The sequence below is a fragment of the Petaurus breviceps genome, unplaced genomic scaffold, assembly GCF_028583685.1.
Source record: "Petaurus breviceps papuanus isolate PSGF00001 unplaced genomic scaffold, PetGlider_PUasm1.0 688, whole genome shotgun sequence".
Taxonomy (NCBI): Eukaryota; Metazoa; Chordata; class Mammalia; order Diprotodontia; family Petauridae; genus Petaurus; species Petaurus breviceps.
In genome coordinates this window covers 18,771,171-18,791,172 of record NW_027186457.1, presented here as the reverse complement: position 1 = coordinate 18,791,172, position 20,002 = coordinate 18,771,171, and the positions used below count along the sequence as shown (strand labels likewise).

General features: G+C 45.0%; 2 protein-coding genes across 2 annotated transcripts; both read left to right on the top strand.

The window, feature by feature from the left end:
• The first annotated feature begins 1,761 nt into the window (after nt 1–1,761).
• On the top strand, nt 1,762–19,890 carry LOC138174401 (zinc finger protein ZIC 4-like). The gene is made up of 3 exons (XM_069104714.1): nt 1,762–1,960; nt 6,398–6,482; nt 19,307–19,890. The coding sequence occupies exons 2-3, from the start codon at nt 6,413–6,415 to the stop codon at nt 19,888–19,890; spliced, it is 654 nt and encodes a 217-aa protein (XP_068960815.1). The 5' UTR covers nt 1,762–1,960; nt 6,398–6,412.
• On the top strand, nt 12,030–14,273 carry LOC138174400 (zinc finger protein ZIC 4-like). Its single transcript, XM_069104713.1, has one exon. It carries the CDS (start codon nt 12,886–12,888, stop codon nt 14,212–14,214), a length of 1,329 nt encoding a protein of 442 aa, XP_068960814.1. The 5' UTR covers nt 12,030–12,885; the 3' UTR covers nt 14,215–14,273.
• Nucleotides 19,891–20,002: the final 112 nt, after the last annotated feature.

The following is a 20,002-nucleotide window of genomic DNA, read 5'->3' as shown; positions in this document are numbered from 1 at the left end:
TTTTCTAGTTCACAAATCAGTCACCCTTGTCACAGTTATTGAAATTCCTCAACTCGCCACACCAGGACGGTGGAAAAAGCAGGCGGTGTCTTTGTTGCTGAGCAGGCTTTTGATCGCCAGAGAAAATTTACTTACCTTCAGATGAGTGAGCAGAAAAAGAAATAACACTCCCTTTGATTTAGTTAGGAAAATGCAGACATTTGGATTCAGTGCAAACATACAACACTTGGTTGTTTTCTAGATACAGCCCTCGATTAACCTGTCTTTCCCCAGCTCAAAGTCTATTGAAAAACTGCGGATAGTTTCTTTTTGTTCTTGCTACAAAGAGCCATTGACTATATATTAAAAATGATTGTTGAAAGGTATAAGTATGGTACTTAAAAGCAGAAAAATCTTTGTGACTCAGTCAATTAAACTCAGAAACATTCGTACATTCGAAAAATACTAAGCATTAAATAAGACCGCATTCTTCTGCAGATATCTTTCTATATTTTTTCTTAAATATAACATAGTTTATTTACAAAGTCGTCTGCATATTCATTAGGTCTAATTATTTTCTAGTAACGAAAACACAAATAGCCAGGAGTCGGAATCCTTCTATTTAGCCTTTGTGTTGTACTTCATTTGGCTCTTTTGCAGCGGAATCTGAGCCCTAAACTCGCATTTCGAAACAAAGAAACTTTAACTCATCCTTTCAAAGGGAGCCTGCTAGAAAAGCCTCCCTTGCAGGTACAAAGAAGAAAATGAAAATATGTGTGATTTGCACGCCTGCCTTTAAGGACTGCGAAATCAATGGTAAGCCTCCGCCAATATCCGATTCGTATTTCCTTTGATTATTATATATATATATTTTAATTTCAAATTGCGATTCTAGGGGTTTGGCTTAGCGAGTTATTTAGAAAGTCTTTCTCAGGTTTCCCCGTGAAATCACGGTTCAGCTCAGGGTTTTTGTAGACAGGACGGCTCAATATCGTCTGAGATTACCTGATGGCAAGTTGGCCCATGTGGTGAGGCTGAAATAGCAGCTCCAGAATTCAAATGTAATGTCTATAGCAACAAGTCTACATCTCTGCAATCCATTGTCACTTCCAGATAGAAACACACACCCACTGACCAAAATAGGGCATGGTGGTGAGAGGAGGGGAGAACTGGTGTCTCTGTAGGACTTTGTTGTGAATATATATAATTTATATTTACATATACACATATGTATGTATATGTATATATGTGTATATATACATATATACAAGAGCATATGTCTATATATAGCATATATAGAATATATATGCTATATATAGCAACCACGTAGAGTTTTTTCCTGTTTCAAGTGCAAGTTAGAAAACATTCCACCCCAGATGTAAAAAGACTTCAGAAAGAATTGTCCCTCCAACCTGGGTCCTTTCTCTAGGGAAATGATTCAGGAAATAGCTAGGACAAAAATCGAATCCGAATGTCCTTGCCTTTAAAGGGGGGTGGGGGGGGAAAGGGGGGGGGGGGGGGGGGGGGGGGGTAGAGGGAGGGGGGGGGATCTTTTTATGAAAAAGAAGAGAGAACCTCATCTTGGCCAGTCATTGCAAAAACCTAATGGCAAGGTTAACAAGAGGGTATTTTTAGCAAGCGCGTCAAAATATACAGGGTAAGAGTGAATGTGGGGGGAAAAAGTTGTGGGTTGTAGAAGTTATCAAGTGGGATTTGCGGCGCTCTCTGCAGGAAACGAGAGCGGCTCCAGTTCAAAGCCACATGCACCAACGTGACATATAAGCCATTAAAATATCATCCTGACGGCTCATTTCTGCTCCATCATACATTCCCTAACTGCTTCCAGAAAGCCCGAAAAGAAGAAATGAAGGATGACCGCCTCGCTGGAACCACAAAAGACGTGGTTAGCAGGGTTCTTTTTCCCCGTCGTCCACCTCGAAAAGATGTGCAGAAATGAGGGATTCTCAACAGGTGGAGTGGGGTAAGTGCGTGCGACAGGGAGGCAGACTGGAAGAAGGGGACTGGCACCCAATTCCCCCCCCCCCCCCCCCCCCCCCCCCGGAAAACAAAATGGGCCCCTTTGGGGAAGAGGCTTCGCCACCCCTCCCCACCCCCGAAAAGAACCGCAGCACCCCCCTTCCCCCTACTTTTTTTTTTTTTTTTACTTAACTAGGCGTAAAGAGTCCAATACCCTTTGAGATAAGGGAAAGGCAGAATGGTACTTTTTGAAATGGGCAACTTTCTGGTTTAATTCTCCCTCCCCAGGGGGCGGGGGTAAAGGAATGGGAGGGAGAATTTGGTTCTCACAGAAACCAGGACATTTTTTTTTTCCACACCCTCCCTTCCCCACATAGTAAATTGGCTTGGGGACACAGGGTGAGGAAAGGGGAAGAGACCTGTCTGGGATGGAGGTGATGGTGTGAGAGCTATTGGGGGGGGGGGAGTTGGGGGGGGGGGGGGGGGGGGGGGGTGTGGGGTGGGGGGGAGGGGGGTGGGGGGGGGGGGGGGGGGGGGGGGGGGGGGGCATTGTCAGCCTTCTATTCTAGAAGACCTAGACTGGAGAGTGAGATCCCCAGAGAAAGAGACGAAAGATTTTTTTTTTCTCCGTCACCATGCTTAGTTGGGGCTTGTGGAGGGTGAGGGCGAGGGGAAAGAGACTAGAATTACCTAGTCCCAGGTCAAAGGAAATAAGCTTCACCAGCCCAGCTCGGATCAGGGTGCCAGGGATTCTCCGTTCCTATCCCGAACAAGGAAGCGGTGCTCCCCAGCTTTCTGGCTCCTTTCCCCAAGACTCTTGGCTCCTGGGTCAAGCTGGAGACTTCCAGGTTCCGGGGCCAAGCATAGCTTTTACTCCTGCGGGAGCAGGCGGTTAGGAGCACTCTCGCTTTTTTCTTTCGAGGGCCAAGGAATGGGCTCTCTTCCCTTCCGGGCAGCCCTCGGCTGCGGCAGCTGACTTGCTCTGCCCTAAGGCGACTGATGGGGTAGCGGAACAGTGACGGTGAAGAGACAAGTGAGGCCACCGAGCAAGCGAAGTAGTAGTGGCTTTGTTAGGAAGTCTCCAAGTTGCCACGACCTGAAAGGAAAGGTTTTGGAAAGGGTGAAAAGGATTTCTATCCCAGAGTCTTGGGGGCTTCTCTGGAACCAATTGAGCTGAAATTCCGGTCGAACAGAAGGGAAGGTTGGGAAGTGTGTGTGTGTGTGTGTGTGTGTGTGTGTGTGTGTGTGTGTGTGTGTGTGTGTGTGTGTGTTTGGAAGGTCAGAGTAGTGTAAAAGTCAGTCACTAACAAACACCTTTTGCAGCTCGGAGCAGCTCAGCCGTGCCCCTAGGCTGCATTAGTTCGAGGTCGGAGAACTTGTCCCCCTCCGAACCCCAGTTCCCTTTCAGAATGGGGTCATTTCCCTCAACCCCTCAGTTCCCTAAGTGGTTATTAGAGAATCTCCCAGATCCCGAGATTTTTCGTAAGACACAATCTTTGTTTTCGTGTAGGCTAAAGAAGGGTTAAATTCTGGCCTTTGGGGGGAAAAAAGACTTGCTTGTCCTGAGCCAGCGAGCACCTCTGCTGGCTAGCGGTCGGCGCTTCCCTTCCAGTTCCGGGGCCAACTAGCGGTCTCCTGGACTGAGCCCACCTGGGGAGGGATTTCGGAGTGGGGGAGGGAGTTCAGCCTCCGGGAATGGTGCACACGAGAGGGACATTTACACTAAAGAAACAGGAGCGGTTTTTTTTTTTTAAGACCACCCCTCCCCCCTTGCCAGTTCTTGTAGGGAAAAGAGCGTAAAGTCAATTTTGGTCACAAATGTCTTCTCTGACTCCTCTTTTCCTCTCTATTTTCCCTGGGAATGCCTCGCGTTTGGGAGATGGGAAGGAGGGGAGCCTAGGAAAGGGAAAAGGTTTAAAGACAGTAAGATTGGAGCCCTATGCCCATTCTGTCCCAAGAAAGGAGTCTTAGATTTGGGGCACCAGCAGCTGTACCCGCCTGGGCTAGATTGGTGGAGATAGGCACTTATTTTCTTGAGTGATTGCAGCAAATGTAATTAATCAATTTGGAGAAGTGTTGAAGTCTAAAGCCTTTGAAGTGACCGATTTTGGAAGTAGCCTAGAGTTTGACCTCTGACCTAGGTCCAACCTCACATGTAGGGGAGAGAGCATACTGCTCCGTGTGGTGGTGATGTGTGTAAGTGTGTGTCGGTGTGTGTAAGTGTATGTTGGTGTGTCTTTCCTGGTTAACTTGAGAAACGGCTCCAAAGAAAAGAGTTTCCTTGCTCTTGGATTGACTTCCTCCCACTCTCCACCCCTTTTTCCATATGATCATTCAATCCGTATCACTGCCTTCATTTTCTTTTCTGAAAAACAAGCAAACAAACAAGCATAAACATCCTAGGGAAAATCAAATTCTCATTTCTTGCCACCCCAACTTTTGCAGGTGACTTCAGGATTAGATTTAGGGTTGAGTAAATTGAATTATTCTGCTTTATATAGGACAGAAACAGCAATTCATCAAAGGGGCATCTGGCACCTACTGGTGACCCTTGGATAGATCCCCCTAAAAACCCTTCCATACCCCAGCATTTGGGTATGGAGGAAGTGGGACCAAGGGAGAGGCCAGGAAGGGAAGGCCTCAGGGGAAATAGCCACAACTTTCTCTGTCTCAGAGAGAATGGATTAGCCTACTGGTATGAAGGGGAAATCTGTTTCTCAAAGAAACCTGAAAGTTTCTCCCAGATGCCTTGCCCTTTGGCATTGGTGTGTGTACGAATGCAGATGCTGTTAAGAAAGGGGTCACTGCTGGAGAATCAGGTTTCAAATAATATTTGCTTACATTGTTGCTGTGGATTTGAAAAGAGAAAAGGTGGTCTCTAGGCACCTTGTTCTGGACTGGAAGTCATCTTGGCCTCCTTTGACCTATACTGCATTTAGCATCTGCCCAGCAATACCTCAAATGCTATAAAATAAAATAAATTTTACTTAACTACCTTTGGTATAAAAGCGTCAGCAAAGCCTTCTGTACAAAATGTATCTCAGAGTCTTTGCTTATTATTAGTATTTTTGTGATTGCTATTTGTATTATTAATAATAGTAACAAATAACTTTGAAAGGGGTAAATGTATTTTAGAGAAAAAAATATTGCCCCAAATCACTTATAAACAGGTAAATCTGGCGTTCCCTACATTTCTCTCTGCCATTCTCAAGATAATAGATGCCAGAGGAAAAATGAAAGGCCTCGGAAGGATTGGAAATGGCCAAAGAAGGAGGCTGAGGACTCCCTGATTATAGGAAATTGGAGGGCCTTTGAGCCAGGATCTCCTTTGGCCTCAGGTTCAACAAGTTAAACAAGGGTTTGTTCTGCCTGCTGGAGTGTCTGAGGCAGGCAAACTTCCTTCATTTAAAGGATTGTAGTGTTTGTCTAGAGGGAGCTGAGGGTGATTCATTCTGTTTGCCTTAGGGAAGAGAGCTGTAATTCTGGCGGTTGCCTTCCTCCTCTCCTTCTGGAGAAGGAAGGGTTGGACTTGGCTAACTAGACTTCTTGATCACCTCTTTCCAGAACTCAGGGCTAAAAAGTAGGTGATGAGGAGTAAGGTAAGGTGGCTCTCATTGGAGACAGGTGGATCTAATGAATGTATAATACACTGTATTTAACTTGTGTTTCTGGCAGCAAAGCAGAAAGTGAGCACTGCCAGCTCCAAATAATTCAGTAATTCTAATCAGACCATTTGATGGATGTAAACTTGTAATTTTAAGTGGAGAAGTGGAGGGAGACCATTGTCCCAAGTGGCAATAACATGTATATGTGCATGCATGTGTGTAAACACATACATACAGGCACACGGTCATAGAATCCATTAGAACACCTTATTAGATCATTGTTAGAAAATCAAGTTTCTACTCAGCTCGAACATTTGCCTGAACTCCCCTTTCTCAACCTCTTAAGTACCTAGACCACGGTGTATAGGCTGTCCTGGTCAAATTTTATGAAAACCATAGACTTGGGGGGGGGGACCTCAAGGCATAATTTCAGATTCTCGAAGTTTCAGTTGTGTAAACTACTAGAAAGTGAATGTAAAAACAGCGCAATGAAGAGTCATGGTGCAAATTTCTGAACAGTCTGACTAATAATTTGCCTTTCCTATTACTATTACTACCACCCCCGCGAGCATCCCACCACCCCTGCCGAAATCACGCACAGAAACTTCATTACGCTATAAAAGTGGGCAGTTCGGTTCAGTCTCCATCTTGGCCTTCATGCTTGGAAATGGCCAAAGAAGGAAGCAGACGCCGTCCACTCTAAGTATCATCCTTCACTCCCACTTGTCTAGGCTTCAGGAGTCTTCCAGACAAAGGCTCGGGGAAGACTTTCCCAGCATACTCACTCTTTTTTACTGGTTACTTCCTCCCCTCCCCCACCCTTTCTCCCCAAACAGGGTCAAAGTCAGAAAATGAGATACAAGACTTCCTTGGTAATGAGGAAAAGATTACGACTTTACAGAAACGCCCTCAAAGAATCAAGTAAGTTTTTTCTCTCCCTCTCCCCCCACCCCCTAAGTGTCCTATGAGTGTTCGATGAAGTTGCTTGCTTTATTTTTTTTTATTTTCATTTTTTTTTTTTACGTTGAGTTTTGGGTTTGTGTGTGGGAAGGGTAGGAACGCACGAACGATAGAGGTTTGTTCAATTGTTAGGTTAAATGAGTCAATTTTTTCAGTTTTATATTTTCATTTACTTGCATAGACCCAAATCAGGGCCATCCCGCCCCACCAAAGCCTGGTAAATCCTGTTCAAAGATGACTCGTTCCGACGCTCTAGAATTAATATTTGACGACTCTCTCGTTGGAACAACCACCCCTGACCTTCTGTGATGCCACTGTCACATTATTCTATGACATATTCATCTTGAATTCATTTACGGACGATTTGATTGGAATGAGGTTTGACATGTATTGGATCCTATTAAAGAAGAAGACTTTGATCTTGTTGATGGGGTAGACATGATATGTCTCATCTTTACCAGGGATACCAGCCTTCCACAATGTGGTGAAGACCAAGTTTCCACCATGCCTTGTCTAAGTAGTTAGTCACTGACATCTGCTCAGGCAGGACAACCATAATCCTGAAGACTTTAATTCTATATACCATTAAAAAAAAAAAAAAGATGTAGTTTCGTGTTTGCTTCAAGGCAAGGTAGTTTCTAAAATATGAAACACACCACCAGTTCCTTATGATTTCCACAGCTACTGTAATGTTCCTAAGGAATATTCTTTCAGAACAAATGGACAATCACTGGAGTGAAATGTCCACTGTCCTTTCCTTATATTTAGTAGTTCAAAGAGAATAAAGGAAATATTGCTTTGTATGCTTCTCTAGTTAAGGATAGTTGTGCTGAAGCTGAATGAGCTTCATTTCCTTTCTTGGGCAATCTTGTAACACATTTCTCATTCTTTCATAACACTCTCATATAGTTTTCATAAACAAGATATCTTAGAGAATGAAATACCACTAGCACAGCTTTTTCTACCACATCTATTCTTTTAATGGTTATTACAGACCAGCCTTTTGCAGGGTAGAGGAAGAATACTTTCTATTTTTTTGTTCTTCATTTAGTCCTGAGATTCCACAATACATTGCATACTTTGGAGTACAAATCAATGTTCTTCCACAGACTTTTGACTACTGAGCAAAATCTTGTGCTACATTCTTAATTGGAACAGAAACTTAATTTCAGAGAGAAATAAAAAATCTTTATTTCAATAACCAGGAAGGAAATTGTACTTTGTATTGAATAACCTGTTCCATAATTAACAGTAAATCTAGATGGATCTTTGTGAAGCCAGAGATGACTTGTGGTTTCTGAGGCTTGCTACTGAGCTTCAAGAAAATTAGAAGTCATTTTTAAAATATAGCATAATTTCAAAGATGTAAACAGCTGTTTTTAAAATTTATGTATGCAAGTATTCTAAAATATAAAGACTAGATTCACATTGGGTAATATGTTACTCACAGCTTAGGTCCTTTCCAACTCTGAATTCCATACTTCTAGTATTCTAAAAAGTTTCAAGTATACCGAATGCATAAATTCATTCACTGGGGCAATACAGTGCAGGGGAACAATTTTGAACTAAAGAGATCAGAAAAACTGATGGAAACTAGCTTCACTGAATGTTCTATCCACTTCTATGTTTTAAAAATTCCCTGAGAGGTAGTTCTATGTTTGCACTGTTGGACAGACAGATAGACAGAGATAAGAGACAGAGACACAAAGAGTGAATTACAGAGAGACAGAGAGAGGAGAATTTATTATTTGGCATATAGGACTGACTTCCAAGGTTTTGCATTCCATTAGATTTCTGAGTATTTATTTATCTAAAAGAAATTGCTTTCTGTGGATTTAAGTTGTCCCAGCCTGTATAAAAATTATGCATACACTCAAACACCAATACACACCACTATAGTGTAGACCCTCTAAAGGCCTTTCTAGAACTAATTTCCTCTTGAAATCAAATAGGAAAATGAACTGTTCCATTTTGCAGCCAGACTTACCTTTTGCTTAGTTGTGTGTATGCTTTTGCTACAACTATTTCGTTGTATTTTTTTTTGAAAGAGCAGATAAAGGCCATCTACCTGTTTGCTTGTTATTGTAAAGTAAGTCCCCCTCCCCCCACTTTCCTTTGACCTTGACAGTCTCTGTAATAACCTAGCAGAAGAAGTTACTTGAATACCTACCTACTGTTGCCCAGCTCCTTACGTAGTATCTGAATTCACTCTGCACTCAACCCCTCATTTCAAGGTACTGAGATGGGCAAAAGGCCTTTTACTCTTAGTTCAGAGGTAACCCATCCAAACTCTTGTCTAACTGCATAGAGACAATAGGACTTAACTGCTCAACATCATTGTTCAAGAGGGGTTTTCCCTGTCAATCTTTGAATAAATCTGAAGGGGTGAAAATATTGGGAGTGGTAATATTTCTTCTTTGTATATCAGACAAATTTCTGGTAACTATTTTCGGAGTTTTCCACGATGACTTTTAACTCATAAAACGTGATTCCAACTTTCCTGCCAAGATTAGGGAAATTTGAAAAAAGTCCACAGGATAGCTATTGGTCACTCAAGAAGAAACAGTCAAAGATATATTCCAGTTTTAAAGCATTCTAAGAAAGAACATAGCTGGAGATGAGCTATATCGAATCCCTTACCCCTTTTCAGTCATTTTTTCTGGGACAAATAAGTAGACCTCTCTTGTTACTCACATACTCAGGTGAGCAGATGTTCCAAGTTTTCCAAAGGGTACAATTATAGTGCATGCACATTTAATTGACAGGGAGAACCCCTCTTATATAGAGATGTATCTATTCACTGACTCTGCAGTTACACAAGTCTCCCAGGGTTTCCCTCAAAACTAAGCACAAATGCACTTTGAACATACATATATGTGGATTTCAATACACCTTGCACGCATACACTATTGTATCCATGTAAAAAGATGTTGTATATATGTATAGCATGCATCCATATTGTATATGCACTGATAGACATATTGAATAATTAAATGGCTCATTAAACCAAAACTAAAATTGAAGATGCCCTTAGTGTATGAAAAAACCCCTAAACAATCTTCTTTACAAGTCCAAGACCTGCTTGTGAATAAACTTTTAATTGACCAACCATGTTGGATATTTCCCCCCTTTAAGGTAGGACTTTCACTAGGCAAAGTAGTATATCAGGTTGAAAGGTTAGAAGGAAAACACTTGGCTCCAAGGACACAAGGCTCCACTGTATTGTCTCTGTTTATTTTTGAGTAACAGCTGAGTAATTGCTTATATTTGAATCAAGGAAATCTCTGTACAACCTTGGAAATGAATCACTAAACATAAATTTGTGAAGGAAGAGACTTTTAAACTGCTTGCTGAAGCCTAGAATGACAAACTTCAAACATGGCAAAGGATGGCTCATTCTTTTGGAAACATTCTCCAACATCTGAAAGTCGGTCTAGGAAAAAAAAAACAAAAAAACAAGCTCCTCCAGATTCAGGTTTGCTCCTGATGAGGAAGTTGAAGAAAGTAAGGGTGGGGGCAAAGGGGAGAACAGATCATAACAACTACCCTTAAAATTCCATATGGTAAGACACTCACTGCAAATGCTTTCTTTAATGGGGGAACTATAATGGAGAAGTCCTGAGTTGTCCAATAGTCTCCCATACTTTAAAAACTCAACATCAATTGGTAGTGTAGTTAGATTTGCTAAACTCTTGGGGGCCCTAACAGTGGAATGCTTCCGGCTTGTTAAAGCCAAGCGAAATTCTCCTAAGAGTTAACAATCCCTGCGCTGAATTGCATCGTACAGAGTGTCCTGAGAAAAAGTGAACAATAAGTTATTTGAAGGAAGTTAGTAAGAATCTCCTTTTGCATTAAAAATGCATTCAATGATTTGGATATTAAAAAAACAACAAAGGAATTGACTGAGCAGGAAGCATATAATTGTCATCAGTGTGAGGAGGGCTCACTATATATTCAATTTTTTTTTCCTACCTCTTCTCGCGTTCCCCATCCTCCCCCCCAAGAAAATAGTTTTTTTTTCGTGTCAAATGGGAGAATGTCTTTTTTTTTTTTTCTCTTTCTCCAATCACCAACCTCCTTTTGGAAACTGAAGTAAGCACTTCTGCACTTGGGGAAGAACTGTTGTAAGCCAGCCAGAGCCGAGCAAGCACACACAGTCGCTCAGTCAGTCTCTGGGCCCCCTTCCTTGCCTGCTGCAGACTGTCCTAAAGCTAGTTAGTGGTGGATGCTGGTTTCCGTACTTGCCCCTTTAAATCGGAAGGCATTGAAGACTGCACCATCCGGTAAAAGCAGACAAAGGAAATTACCTCATTGCTTGCTCAACACTCAGCTCCCTCTTAACCTAACGGGTTTCTCATCGGCTACTTTCACGCACCAGTAGCTTTTCGCCACTTAACTGCACAGAATGGGGAGGATATCTCCTCGCTGAAATCCCTGATCTCTAGTCACAGAAGAAGCAAAGTCGTGGCCCGCCACCCTTCATCCGACCGCAAGCCCTGTGGTAGTCACACTTGGCAATGTGATCTTGTGGAAGGAAGGAAGAAAGAAGGAAGAGAAAAAGAAGGGGCGGGGGAAGCAAGCAAGCCCCACCAGCAGCGGGGTGGGGGGGGGGGGGAAAGGGGGCATAGGGAAGTTAGGCTTGTAGTCAACAAGTGTCAGTGAAGAAACTTAACCAGCTCTGGCTTCCCAGGGGAGTTCTGTCTTCATAGCTGGGGAGCCCAGCTTGTCCCTGCTCTAGAGAGCCCCCTCCCTTCCCTTGCAACAGACTGTGGAGTCAGACACTTTTAATGGATGGGACCCGGGCAGCTTCTGGAAATGAAAATGAACACGATTTAAAAAAAAAAAGACAAAAATTCTGGCTTTTGAGGCGAACGTTTCTGGAGCTAGCCTGGGGATCCGCAGACAAGGAGCCCACCTTGTAGCTCTCTTGCGAGTAAAGGTTCTAGGCTGCCAGCATTTCTCACTGACGAAGTGGGGGAGGAGCAGGATGGGAAAGAAAGCTTGGGGGTCATCTCTTTCTTCTCTGGAGGCTTATTTTTGTCTGTTTCTTTAGTTTTGTATGTTTTGAAATTTTTTGTGGGTTTATTGTTATTTTTAGGGAAGGGATGTAGGGGAAGTAACTGGAGTTGGAAAGGGAGCAGGGTTTAGGTGGCTATTTTCAATCAAGCTCTAGGAAAAGCTTTCCTTGCCGCTACTTTGTGTCACAAAGACCTCTGGGTATTGTCCTATCTACGGGTAGACACTAACCTTCTCTAGCCTGCCACAAAATCGAAAGTAGATGACCCTGGGCCCCAGTCGACCCGGGGCCAGGCTGGAATACTGATGTTCCTTGTTTATTTATCGGGCCTTCTGCCTGGGGAGTAGAGAAAGCAGATCTTAGTGGGGAGGTGGGAGGGACTGAGGAAGAGAAAGAGGAGGAGACAGACACAAAAACAGAAATACTTAGACAAACAGAACGGGGAGGGAGGGACAGAGAGAGAGAGAGAGAGAGAGAGAGAGAGAGAGAGAGAGAGAGAGAGAGAGAGAGAGAGAGAGAGAGAGAGAGAGAGAGAAACTAGATACTTAGATAACCAAGTTAAGTAGAGGGATTTCCAAGGCGAAGGATGTGCCCAGCCTACTCTCCAGCTGCTGCCTGACTTCAGCTGGATTATGGCTATCTCTAAGCCTATCCCAATTCCCCAAGCTGAGAGAAGGGTTGAAGGAGCTCCCAGCAGCAACCTGAGTTTGCTTAGGTCTTCCCGCCGCAGCTGTAGCAGCGGCAGGGCTGTTTTAGCTCCGTGGTCAACCTCTGCTCCTCCAGTGGTTCAAGACCTCGGCTTACTCAGGGGACATGGGAGCAACTCTGAATCTGTCAAACAGTTTTTTTTTTTTAACGTTCTTAATGAAAATACCAGGCATGGTTCAAAATGGTGGGATTTTGTGTTTGTTTTTTTGTTTTTAAAGAATACTCTAAAACTGTTTGAGAAGGGGAGGGGGGGAAGAGACAGAAAAGAATTGGTACCCCAGTCATGGCGCATGTGCAGTGTAAATGAGTGTGTGTGTGTGTGTGTGTGTGTGTGTGTGTTTCCCCTTCCAGCTTAAAGCCTTTCAGTCTCCAGCAGGACCTGTCATCAATGACGTCAATCATCCGGCGCCGGCCAATCAGAGGGTGGGGTAATTGTTTAGCTCTCTGGGCTGCAGCCGTGTCCATGAATCTCTATTCAGTATCTCCCTGCGTCCTGCTGCTGCCTCTCAAGCGTATGGGATTCCACGTAGGCATTAAAAAGAAAAAAAAAAAAAAGCCAAAACTTGAAAAAAAAACTTTGCAAAAGTTTTTTTTTCTTTTCCTCCTCCCCGCTGTCAGGTGACTGTAGCGTTAGAAGCCATGAGTGTGGAGGCTTTGGGGAGCCCAGTGATGGAACCAGCTGCACTCTCCAAACGGAACCCGGCGCTGAGATTAGTTCACTTGGCAGGGGCTCATCACCACCATCACCACCATCATCACCACCATCCCCCACAGAGCGTCACAGGCTTCCCGGGGTTCGCCGGTCACCCCTACTCAATGGCTCCCTCGCACCCTGGGGAGTACGCTGCTGAATCCCGCCTAGGGCCGAGTCCATTTCGAGCCGAACACATGGGGCACCATCATCCCTCGGCCCTCAAACTCAGCCCTGCCCATCATCCTCATCCCCATCACCGACACCAACATCATCATCATCATCATCATCATCATCACCACCACCACCACCACCATCCTTCTCCTCCTCCTCCTCCTCCTCCACCTCCTCATTCTATGGCAGGAGGCCACGCTGAGGTGGTCGGTAGTCCAACCGGAGCGTTTGGCCCAGTGCCTTCAACAGCTATCCCTTACCCTGTCTCCCAACCCGCTCAGGCGCTTACAGCAGGTAGGGACTTCTTAATACGCAGAGATCTGCCAACCCCCATGATGCCAGGGCTAAGTGAGCAGCCCCCTGCTCCCAATTCTCACCACGGAATGTTTGTCTCAACAACAGGTAGCTATTCTGGACACCATGGCCACCACCACCCCGAAGCTGGGCATCACTCTCTTTTCTCTGGACTCCATGAGCCGCTTTCCCAGGCCTCCCCAGGTGGCCATCTGAACGGACAGATAAGACTGGGGCTACCTGGAGACATGTACGCCAGGTCCGAGCATTTCAGTCAAGTGCCCTCCTCCAGGACAGATTCTTTCGCTGCAGCTTCTCTGCATAACTACGGGGGCATGAACCTGAACGTGAACCTAGCTCCCCACCACGGCCCCGGAGCCTTCTTTCGCTATATGCGGCAGCCCATCAAGCAGGAGCTCATCTGTAAGTGGATCGAGGTGGAGCAATCGCCCAAAAGACTTTGCAACAAAACTTTCAGCACCATGCACGAGTTGGTAACTCATGTCACGGTGGAGCACGTTGGCGGCCCGGAGCAGTCCAATCACATCTGCTTCTGGGAAGAGTGTCCGAGAGAGGGGAAACCTTTCAAAGCCAAATACAAACTTGTAAATCACATCCGAGTGCACACGGGGGAAAAGCCCTTCCCCTGTCCTTTCCCGGGGTGTGGGAAAGTGTTTGCTAGATCAGAAAATCTCAAAATACACAAAAGAACTCACACAGGTCAGTATTCATCGCTCTCTATCTTGTTCAGCAACTATGATACAAGCAAGCGGTGTATTTTGTGTACCCTCAGTGTTTGGTTTCCTTAGAATTCAACTTTTGTATTTTTGTTTTCCCATGTGCCAAAGTCCATAAAATATTAATTCAATTTTTCTATTTTTAGATTCATTCAAGTTTTGGAGGCTGATTTCGTAGCTACAATGTTTCTGTTATGGGTTAGGGTAAGGGTGGGGAACGAATACGTGTGTGTCCCTTTGTATGAGTTCTGTGTTCACACGATTTAAATATTTTAGAGTGTATGAAGGCGTTTTAAAAATCAAATCTGTGTGGCGAGCTCCCAAGCGAAGAGTGAACAATGGGCCTCTAACTTTTTCCAGGCGCTCTTGACTCCTGTGGCTGAACTCTTCCTGCCTTTAAATTGGTTATTCTTTCTCATCGCTGCCTGCTCTGGGGTTCAGCAATGAAAATTTTGTTAGGGCGACTTTGCAGAACCATACGTATCTGGATTTCGAAGTCGTACCTTTTTAGACTTGCAGAGGCAACAGACCCCACGCATTTTGTGAATCCTCACCTCTATCCAGAAACTAGGAACAATTGGGCCTATCTGCTTGAAAAGTCATTTACAGAACTGTTAAGTGAAATGGGGACATGTGTCAAACACATCTGTTAGTTCTAGTTAACAGAGAGGAAAGTCGCTGGATGGAAGATCCTGCAAAGCTTTAACTCCTCCGGCCAGAAGCATCTATAATTAATGAAATTGCAAGGAGAAAGTTTTCACACTTCCCGGAACAGCCTGTGAAGTTATATTAATTAGTTTAGCAGCCGGTATTTGTAGTCTCTTTAGCTGTTAAGTTTTTTCTGTTCGAGTATCAGTAACCTCCCCTCCTCCATTTTTCAGGGGAGGGGGGATTAGAGGGAGGAAACAGGAGGGAGGGGGAGAGAAAAGGGGAGGGAGATGAGAGAAAGAAATCTAACATAGTTGTTCTCTTCCCCCCTCTTTTCTATTTTCTTATCTACCCCTACTCCATCATCACCTCTGTTTTATAGAGTAACTTAAAGTCTCCCTATCGGAAGTCTTATTAGCTATGCACATCGCTTACTTCTTCGAAGAACAATTTCAGTTCAAGCTTCCCCCTTCTTCCCAGGGTAGGTCTCTTGCGTTGAACCTACTCAGAGGTATAGACATGAAAAATACTACATAGAACATCTGTCCATTCTCCCCGTCGCCCCCTTTCCCTTACTCTGGCCAAACTTAGCATGTTCTTGACTCCTTCGCTTAAATGAAGCTAGCATCTTTTGGGGCTAGTTATTTTAGAGTCTCAACTCAGATCTTTTCAGTGTCTACGCTGTCCCTAGAGCTACCACAACGCCTGCAGTGTTATTTTGATTCAGGAGTTAAAACGAAATACCTATGCTCTAAGTGGTAAGAATAACACCTCTGCGACCTTCTTGTCAACTCTGAGCAGGTAGAAAGAGTCATTAACAGGGCAACTCATCCTTAATGACAGCGTGTTCCTTAAGTAAACAAACTTTTACTGCTCTTTACCGGCCCACTGTTTGAAGTCTCTGAAGCAGAAAATGGTTAAATTCTTAGTGAAATTGACCTACAGCAAAGAAGCAAGTTCAGGGCGTCGCAGTGAGCTCAGGTTCGGGTTTGTTAACCACAATTTTCTAAGTATCCACTTTTTACTTTCAGCTTCCATTGTGATTAATTATCGCGCCGTGTAAAAATCCTACAGGGCCTTGCCTGTTCCCGCGTTTCTATTAAACACCCTAAGTTGTCAAAAAACAAAATGTTTCTGAAATTGCAATAGAACTCGCTACAAATTATTCATGAAGACAGTTCTAGATTCAACAGGAAAATAATTGCCTTTTCAAATATTAATGATGTTTCATTTCCTACAGTCCGGGGAAGTAGTGAAAAGGAGTGATTTCCTGAGATTCGAAAAATTTCTTTCTTAAAATTAGGGATCTAATTTAAAGCACTTTAACCCAGCCAACACTGAGGGGTTTGCTTTTACCTTGTGGAGCTTAGGAAGATGTAGCAAGAACAATAGGGAAATCCGGGAAAGGAAGAGAAACAAGGGGAACCTTAGCCCTGCTCGGAGCTGTAGCTTTCGTTTTCTCAGGCGCTAATCTTGCTTCCTGAAACTCAGGCCCCTAACCTTCCCTCCTACAGGGTCTCTCCTCCCTCCCCCTGTTCGTGTAGCCAAACGTAAAAATCTCGAGGTGGAGCCCCGTAGAGCAGGAAAAATAAAACCGACCAAGTGGAATTTCTCCCTAAATACTTGTGCCCAGCTACAAGTGTGCTATAAAATGGCGGTTGCAAGGGGGCCGCCCCAGACTGCCTAACTTGGCCCGGCAGCTTTTAGCGGGAGGCGGGTCCCTTAAACCCCAAAGGGGGACGGGCTGGCTCCGCTTCCCGGGCCTGCCTGCTCGACCCAGGACATTTGTGGAGCTCCAGCAGAGTCTGAAGGAGTAGGATCCCCAAACCGGCGTGCAGCTGAGCTCTTCAAAAACCAGGCTTTAAGGATCCACGCCCGGCATTTCCTCTCCGCAGGCCAGAGCTGCTCCCCTAGACAACACTCGGTGCTCACTTGCTTGCTCGGCTCCCGGGCCGACTTGGAGATAGTGAACCGGACAGAGACGCTTCCTGGACCGCCGATCCCAGCTGAGGCCGAGGCCAGGACTGCTATACTAGGAGTGGCAGACTGGTTGTGAGGTCCAAAGAAGGAGCCACAGCCATTGAGGCCGAGGGCTTGAAGCTCCAGAGAAAGAACAAGCCGCAGCAACTCAGCTGGGCCTGTCTTCCTTACCTGCCACGTAACTCCCCGGGCTCAGGCACTGGCTTTACCCGTCCTCTTTCCCAAGGGCCTTCTAACTTACCACTTGCTTGTACTACTGCCCTGGTATCCTTCCTTCATTGTTGACTTGGCTCCACGACCGCAGGTCAAATCACTGTTCTTTATGTGAAACTCTAATTAGGCAGTCATAAGATTTTTTTTTTTATTCTGGTGGGAGAAAATATAGCCTTTAGAATTTCCCTATTTTCTCAGTGAAGCTCTTTCTTCCTTTTCAGGACCTTGATTGCGTCATTTTTCTAAATGATTTTTTTTTTTAAAGAAAAGGAAAGGCAAAGTGTTTTTTGGTCATCCATACCAATTAGACCAGAATGGGAGAGGGAGAGAAAGGGAGAACACGTTGACAGTGATGACACTGATTTATTCTGCCATCTTTTTCTTTTCTCTCTAAAAAGAGGGTTTGTTGTGTGATAAATGAAAAATGAAAGGCACCATTTGCGGGGGAGGGGGACATTTACAAAGTAAATTTCAGGGGGAAGAATTGTCCAGGGCTGGTATTCTTCAAAGGGCATTCATTTTCATGTGAAGCAAGTGTATAGGCCTAGATCAATTCTGCATTTATACAGATGGATGGATAGGCAGGTAGATAGATAGATAGATAGATAGATAGATAGATAGATAGATAGATAGATAGATAGATAGATAGGTAGATAGATAGATAGATAGATAGATAGATAGATAGATAGATAGATAGATAGATAGATAGATAGGCAGACAGACAGATAGAAACTCATACACTTTAAGTCCTCTATCTTGTTGGGTAAGGCTTTGTTTACATCAGCACCAAATCTAGATCATTTCATGGGCACATATTTTTTTTTTCCCCTGGGATTGGCTTTCTGATGAGGTGGGGGAGGAGGGGTTAAAGAATGAGGGTTGGCCTTCTTTGATAGCATACAGTCTCTATATGCAGTACAATAACCTCTGGCACCATATACCCAGCTATATTTTAGAAGGTTCAGTCACATATCTTACTTGACTTGGCAGCATTGAGCGTGAGACTAGGCAAGGTCTGATGTTTCTATATTTTTCTATTCCCCGGCAAGAGATAAGGAAACACTTTTTTGGGGTGGGGTAGAAATAAAGCAATACACAACGGATCCTTATTTGGCACATTATTTTACCAATAGGTCCTACAGGTCTTGTATGTTCACTTTCTATTGGTTCCTGGGCACATCTATGCATCCAAGCTGAGAAAATCCCTTGCTAATTCTCCAGAACATAGGATTTCTATTTGTGCCTCTATGAAGGTGGGGCCCTGGCCTGATTGTGATAGTTTGGGGGGCAACCTTGGCCCTAATAGAATTCCCTCCCCATCCATGGAAGTGAAATTAATTCATTGCAAGGCCTTGGCTCTAACTCTGACAACAGGCAGGGCTGGCCCTTTCACCTCTGCTTAGGAGTTATGGCATTTAAGATCTTGCCTTCAGCGGTTAGTGGAGACCAATCTGTCCTTTAAACACTCCATTGACGATAAAACTAAATAGCACATGTTAATATCTTCGGGAGGCCGTTGTAACCCATATAATAAAATATTATTACATGTATTCCAGTACAGAGAGATAGAGGATTATTTAGGAAAGATTTGAAGAATGCTGCTAAATGTTTTCCCTCAGGGGGTAGACGAGAGAGGGGTAAAAATGAATTTCGTGTGAAAACAACCTCTGAAGTGAATCATTGCCCACTGAGGAGTTCAAAATACCTTTCCCCGAAGACAGAATACACATTGTTTACACGCAGTGTACAACTGCAGTTGGTCTTTAAATTATCTGACTGCTTTGTCATTTGCACAAAACCCACTTTAGAAAACAATTTGGGCAGGAGGAAGAAGGCGTTTAGGTCTAAGGACAACTTTAAATTGGGTTGATTCTCTTTCAACTGCCAATATTTTTTCACGGTGTAAAGTGGTCTCCCTTCAGGAGAAAGGATTTTTGGAAACTCAAGGGGGGTGGGGCGGGGTGAAGATGGATCCATTGGGATTTTAGACGATGAAAATTAAACTAAGATGGAGTCACCTTCTCTCTCTATCACCCTCTCCCAAGCTCCCAATTCCCAAACAGTAGATTGGGGGGGGGGGGGGGGGTTAAATAGATCTCTTTTTATCAGGGGTTGTGCGGTGGTTCCAGGGGGGGGGGGAGGGGGGGGGTTTAAAAGCCCCGGGCCATGTGGGAGGGTTTTTTTTTTTTTTCTCTCCCCCCCCCCCCCCCTTTTGGGAGTATCTTTTGTTTTTTGTTTTGCAAAGAGACAGAGACAGAGATGGAGGAAGGCTCCCAACCCACCCCCTAACTAATGTATGTAATCGTTAATTGCATTCTTTCAGGAGAAAAACCATTCAAATGTGAATTTGAAGGCTGTGACAGACGATTCGCGAACAGCAGCGACAGGAAGAAACACTCTCACGTGCACACCAGCGACAAGCCGTACAACTGCAAAGTGAGAGGCTGCGACAAATCCTACACGCACCCCAGCTCCTTGAGGAAACACATGAAAGTGCATTGCAAGTCTCCTCCTCCGAGCTCGGGTTACGACTCCTCCACCCCTTCCCTGGTGTCACCCTCCTCGGACTCCGGCCGGGACCCCCCCGGCTCGGCTGCAGCCCCCGCTGAGCCAGGCGCCTCGTCGCGGGCGGCGAACCTGAGCGAATGGTACGTGTGTCAGAGCTCCGGGCCCAACGCGCTCCCGGCTCCTCCCAGTCCGGCTCCGTCACCTGACTCGGGAGAGGCGGCGGCGGCTGCGGCGGCAGAGGCAGCGGCAGAGGCGGCAGAGGCGGCGGCGGCCACGGCGGCGGGGGCAGCGGCGGCGGGAGCGGCGGCCTCGGCGGCGGCGGCGGCGGCAGCGGCCACAGCAGCGGGGGCGGCGGCGGCTGCTGCTCACACGAACTGTGATGCTAGGCCGTGTTACTGAAGAGGGAGAGGGAGAGATAAGGAAGGAAGGAAAGACAGAGGGGGAGGGAGGGAGGGAGAAAGGGGGGAGAGAGAGAGAGAGAGAGAGAGAGAGAGAGAGAGAGAGAGAGAGA

Bases quoted from the DNA above. Each gene is read 5' to 3' on its own strand.
- LOC138174400 (XM_069104713.1), top strand. From the start codon at position 12,886: ATGAGTGTGGAGGCTTTGGGGAGCCCAGTGATGGAACCAGCTGCACTC.
- LOC138174401 (XM_069104714.1), top strand. From the start codon at position 6,413: ATGAGATACAAGACTTCCTTGGTAATGAGGAAAAGATTACGACTTTAC. The intron at 6,483-19,306 runs GTAAGTTTTTTC...GCATTCTTTCAG, and splicing joins AAACGCCCTCAAAGAATCAA to GAGAAAAACCATTCAAATGT.